The sequence below is a fragment of the Vigna umbellata genome, chromosome 3 (genome assembly GCF_029865625.1).
Source record: "Vigna umbellata cultivar VRB3 chromosome 3, Vumbellata_1.0, whole genome shotgun sequence".
Lineage (NCBI taxonomy): Eukaryota > Viridiplantae > Streptophyta > Magnoliopsida > Fabales > Fabaceae > Vigna > Vigna umbellata.
Genome location: NC_142167.1, coordinates 821213 through 827166, shown reverse-complemented (window position 1 = coordinate 827166; position 5954 = coordinate 821213). Strand labels below are relative to the sequence as shown.

Below are 5954 nucleotides of genomic sequence, written 5' to 3'. Positions count from 1 at the left end.
GACCGAAAGTAAATCGTGACGAACGTTCGATACAAGACCGAGCGCTCTTTAGGACGAACGCTTCGGTTATGAGACCGAGCGCTATTTAGGACGAACGCTTCGGTATGAGACCGAGCGCCATTTAGAACGAACGCTTCGGTATAAGACCGAGTGCCATTTAGAACGAACGTTCGGTATAAGACCGAACGTTACGTATTTTTAAAGTTTAAAGTATTATATACCGCTGAGCTGAACCGAACGCTCAGACATTCAAATGGGGACGCTCGTTCTCGAGCAGAGTTCTTTCCAAATGAAAGAATTCCATTCTAAGTTATTTTAAGGAAAACCGAACGGTCTAAGACCGTACGGTGACGAGCGTCATTTATCAAAGGGAATGATTTAAGTTTCAGATTTCTCAACCTTAACAAATTTCCAGATTTCAACATTTTAACTTATACTTTATACTTCATATGATTCTCAAATTTATGAACTTTATAACTTTCACTTCCAAATTTATTCACATTCAACAATCATCACATTAATAACTCATACATTACAATATTCATCCATCATTCATACGTATCAAACTAACATGCAAAACAAACCAGAAGTCATATCCAATATCAGTGAACGTTCATAACAGCTCAAACATCATACTTTTCATACATGCAACTCAGGTCATACAACAGGCAGGTATAAATTAAACATATAAGCTTCCCTTACCTGGATAGCAGTGTACGCCCTAATGCAAAAGTTGGGTTTGTCTCTTACAATGTTCTACCCTCAGTTTCACTAACACTTTCACTTGATCTAAACATCAAAATCAGAGATGGCTCAGATATAGTCCATGCATGAACCGAGAGTATGGTTTCGCATGAAACCCTAATGGACAACTACTAGAGAAGGAAACTTACCAGCTTGTATTCCAATACTGTTCGGTTCAAAAGGAAGATCACAGCTGGACGAACACTCCTATGGTGCTGCAAACGTGATCGGAGAAGAGGTGTGAGATTTACCGTAGAGAGAAGTTAAGGGTTTTTAGAGAGAAGTTGGAGGAGATGAAGGGTTGAGTTTCGTGAGGAAGAAGGTGAGTGATGCAGGAGAGAGAGTTTCCAAAAATCCAGTTTTGTTTAAACTCACGTTCATTTGAACGAACGTCTCCCAAACTGACACCTGTACACCAAACTCTAAACTAGAAACTTCTCCCGCGACAGGTGGAGTGTGTGCATGTGGTGATTGGTGCGTTTTTAATGCCCTGGGAAAATGATGGGCGTGTCTTTCAAGGCACGGCAGAGTGGATAAAAAGGAATTAAATTCTGATTTGACATGTATTTCAGAGTTTAATTATTTAGAGTCTCACATATTGCATTCGAATTTAACCCCTACTCAGAAATATTTTAGGTGGAAGAAAGAAAAAAGAATTAGAAGGAAATTAACTCCGATAACGTGTAATCCGAACAATCCATATCAACAAGTCCGATAAATTAAATGATAAATTATAAAAATTAAACTAAATTAGAGATTATTAAGAAAAGAATTTGAAGGAAATTGAAGAGAAAAGAAAGAAGGAGACATAGTGAAAATAATAATAATAATAAAAAAAAAACAGAGTGGAAGAAGCACAGTCTCTAGGGTTTATACAGCACGAAACGGACAAGCGGCGAGATATTCGGAGCGGAGAAGCAAAAGAGAAACAGAGTTTAATTTCCTTCAAAAAATTTGAGCGGGAATTGAATTGACAGTTTCGTGATGAAATCGAACACAGAAACCCTTGCAAGGCCAAAACGCCGCCGTCAACGACCCAAATCATGGCCTATTACATTCTCCCCTTTCGCTCGCTCTCTCGCTCGCATGCATTCTCTACACGCGCCCAAGCGACGCTCTCAAAACCCTAACCCCACTCGCCCTGTTATGAAACCCCAATCGTCGCAGTCTTCTCACCATCATTTGGATGTAAGACTTCTCATCCCAATCCTAACGTGTTTCTTATGGATATAATGTTTCTAATTCAACATTGAACTGGTAAGATTAATCGGAACAATGCACGTGTTGTTTAAGGGAGTTGTGGGAGAAGATTTTTCCAAACCCGAACATTCCGAGTCTTCAGGCGAGGATTCTGATGTAAGGCCTTTTACCTATTGCTATTTTTTTTTTCATTAAAAGCTGTTTCTAATTCAACATTGGATTACTGAGATCAAGGTTTGCAGTGGCGGACACTCCAAACACTTTGAAGTTGTGGCTGAAAAAAAATGGTCACGGAGCATTTTTTAAAACCTGGACTGAGTTTAATTGAAATAGTTGTGTTGTTATAGGGAATTGTCCAAGCCGATTTTTCATTTTTCGATCCCAAACCTGATGATTTTCATGGAGTGAAGACCTTGTTGCAAAACTATCTTTACAATGAAGAATGGGATTTGAGTGACTTTGTAGAGTTGATTTTGGAGCAGACCACCGTTGGGACTGTTGTTAAGATAGAGGATGATGAGGATGAAGGAATCTTTGCTCTTGTTACTGCCCTTAATTTCTATAGATACCGGGTAACTGGCCTTCTCTTATGCCTCAAACTTGCTATGCTTTGTGACTGGTTTAGCAAACAGCATCAACTTTCTAACTGGTTGTAAATACTTTTGCTAGGAGCATAGATGCATTGTGACACTCAAGGATTTTCTTCTCCATAAAGCTCACCAAGAGAAGGGTGTCGTTGACAAGTTGAGATTGCTTTTGGTGGAGCAAGAACGCGATGTAGCTCTCCTGGTATCTCAGCGCATGGTGAACCTTCCTCCCCAGCTTTTGCCACCACTTTATGATGCCCTTTTTGATGAAGTTTTGTGGGCCACAGAAGATGAGGTTAGATGTCAGTAGTATCACATTGGTGAGGTGTTACTGCGTGTTTCTTTTTGACAGTAGAGAGGGTTTTCCTAGTTAGAACTTAAATTGTCGTGTTTTGTATTTTACAGCCAACTGAGGAGCTCCGAAATTCCTTCAAGTTTAAGCATTACATAATACTTAGCAAAGTTTATGTGGTATGTATGATGCTGTAGAATCACCCTTTTTCGTGTGTGGCTTATGTTAAGATGTTTTCTTATGCTCCAACTTCATTGTTCCCTAACATTTTACTTATCTTTGGGTGTCAAAATATAGCTCAAGAAGGCAGCACAGAATGATAGTGAGGAGAGAATAATTTATTTAAATCTTGAGGATGAAATATTGCATAAGGTATTGATATTTTTGGGCATCATTTTGTGTTATTTTGTTTCTGATTGATTACTGATTATTTTCCTGATAATATCCAGTTAAGTTCGTGGTCCTTCTACTTTCCATTGCAAAGTCAGCAGCTTGCACCTCATGAGGCAAGTTTTATGTTTCTTTAATCTTAATTATCATTTTTATGTTCATAGTTCTTATTAATATGCTGAAAGTTACTTATTTTTTAACTTTTTAATGTGACCTATAATACATCTACGATTTCCTTGGCAAGGTGGTCTTTTTTCGTGGTTGTGATGTTTACATAAATGGAGTAACATGCACAATACAGATTAGTGAAATTAAGTTAGTTTTGTGTTATCGAGGTAGTATAAGTTAGCCAAACCAAAGTGAAATTTGAGCCTAATTCAGCCTCACATAAGTAGCTTAGTAGGGTGAGGTCCATCATATGTTGAGGACAAGACATCTCGAGCACGATACTTGGAGAACCGATAATAGGTGACATTGTAGACCCAACAAACTTGATTAGGATAGATTTTGAATGACTTTGAAACCATTGAGGAAGTAAGATTTAAGCCTAACTTACATCACACAATCGTCTTATTAAGAGATTTGTATTCATCTATATATTATAATTAGGTTGTATATGTTTTTCTGTTAGAGTCTCCTAGCTATTGATTTATTAATAAGTACTCCATGGGTATGGGTTATAGCACTTATTAGCAAGACCCACCTATACCTGGGAAAGTTCCAATTGGTGTGAAAGGAGGAGGAGATGGTTATGTTAATTTTTCAGTTGGAATAATATGCTGAGTTTTTTTATCGGATGACTCCATAACAAACATGGGTGAGTTGGAGGATGGAATTAGGTAAGACTTGTTTAAGAGAATTGGGATCAAAGAATGTGACATCAACAAACGTGTAGCGTATCATCTAATATTCAGAGAAGAACATCAATACCCCTTTTTAAGATGTGAGTATTCAAGGAAAACAAATTTGATGACCCTTGAAGAAAGTTTGTCCACACTAAGAGAAGCACGAATAACAAAACAAGTTCAGCCAAAGACACAACTTAGATGTGACACAACTTAGATTCCAAATGTCCCAATGAATGATGCGACATAACTTTACTATGGACAAGAGGATTAAGCTTTGTTTTCTTAATTGACATGACTTGATCAATCTAATACTTGTAAGTTGTTGAGTCGAAGACCATTTTTTAAAGCTTTAACCAATTGGATAACCTAAGAATCATGAAGAAGCTTAGGAGACGATGTTGCAAAACAAGAAACAAAAGAAATTTTTTCTAAAGAATGGAGGCCACATGATTCATGTCCTATGCCAATAAGACAACTCGAACCACTTTTTTTTTATAACAAAAAGAATTAGCATCAAATGTGACAAAACAAGTTAATGGTTTAGTCAGAGACAAGAGTGGAAGGACAAATAGAAATAAAGGCAACAAACTTCCAAGTTTAGGGAAGGAGATGGAAAGACTTGGCCAACTCCTTTGTTGGAGGCAATCTTAGATCCGTTTGCTAAGGTAATTAGGAAACGTAGGCTGTTGAAAGATCACGGGTTGAAGATGTTTGGCCTTAGATTGGGAAACGCATGCCTATTGTAATAACACATACTGGCACATTGAATATCTCGTTGTGTCTAAAAGTTTGTTTCATGTCTGTTTTTCTTTGATTGTTATGAGGATCCTAGTTCTTACACAGCAAGATTGGATGTTAAGAAAAAGACTACTGTTATAAGTTGTTATCTAAAGTGTAGTTAACTTGGTTTAACAGCCAAAGTAATAATGTCAAATTGAATTTTCTTTTCAATACCAATGGATATGATTCATTGGCTCATTTCTCTTCGCTGCTCCATTATTAGCACGGGAGTAAGTGGGCTATAAAATAGAACTTTACATTTTAATTTGTTCACTTTTAATTTTGAATAAGGCTTTACATTACATTCAAGGTTTAGATGGGACTAAAAATTTAAAACTATTAACGGGGAAGGCACGCAACTGTTTTTAATTCATTTTAAGGTGTAATGCAATAATTCTGAGTTTTGTCAGTGTCTTGCTAAATTTTGATATGGTCGAAGTGAATAGCAGTTTCTCTTATCAACTATATTCTGAACGATAAACTCTTTTTCTGCTTGCTACAGCTTAGGAATTACAGGTCAATGGGATTAATCATGGCTGTTGAAGCAGACAAAATCCCAAAATTTCGTCAAGAATTAGCTTCTCTAATAAATGAAAAATGAAGCCATGTAGAAGCTTCCTGAAGAATTAGCTTTCTTGAACATGCATTTCAACTTATATATTGCAAGGGTTTGAGCTGCCAAATTTTGAAATTTGCTTTTCATTATTAATTACCCTTTTGTTCTGGAATGATTGTCGTCTAGATACTGATGACAACTTCCCCCCAGCTTTTATGGTAAGCGACCCAGCAAAATAGTGTGTTCTCCATTGCAATGACTATGAATACCATTTAGAATTAGTACGAAGCTGACTGTGAATGTTAGTGACAATTTTGATTAAAAGAAAGAAAAAAAATGGTTGAAAGCAACTTAAACTCTCGAATACTATTCTATAGAAACTTATATAGGCACACGCACACAATTTTGTTTACGTCCTAGTCATCATGAAACTGGTTTCTAGTTGTGGTAAAATAGTACAACATGAATGCTATAATAAGTTGAACTTAACACTGAAATCCTTATAAATTTATACTTATTATTAAGCTATAAAATTTAGTTATTCTAAAATCGACAAA

General features: G+C 36.6%; 1 protein-coding gene across 1 annotated transcript; it reads left to right on the top strand.

Moving 5' to 3' along the window:
- The first annotated feature begins 1580 nt into the window (after window positions 1–1580).
- LOC124846240 (CDK inhibitor P21 binding protein) lies at window positions 1581–5747 on the top strand. The gene is made up of 8 exons (XM_047323461.2): window positions 1581–1932; window positions 2038–2100; window positions 2292–2516; window positions 2614–2826; window positions 2937–3002; window positions 3121–3195; window positions 3273–3329; window positions 5344–5747. Exons 1-8 carry the CDS (start codon window positions 1729–1731, stop codon window positions 5440–5442), a joined length of 1002 nt encoding a protein of 333 aa, XP_047179417.1. The 5' UTR covers window positions 1581–1728; the 3' UTR covers window positions 5443–5747.
- The last annotated feature ends 207 nt before the right edge of the window (window positions 5748–5954 follow it).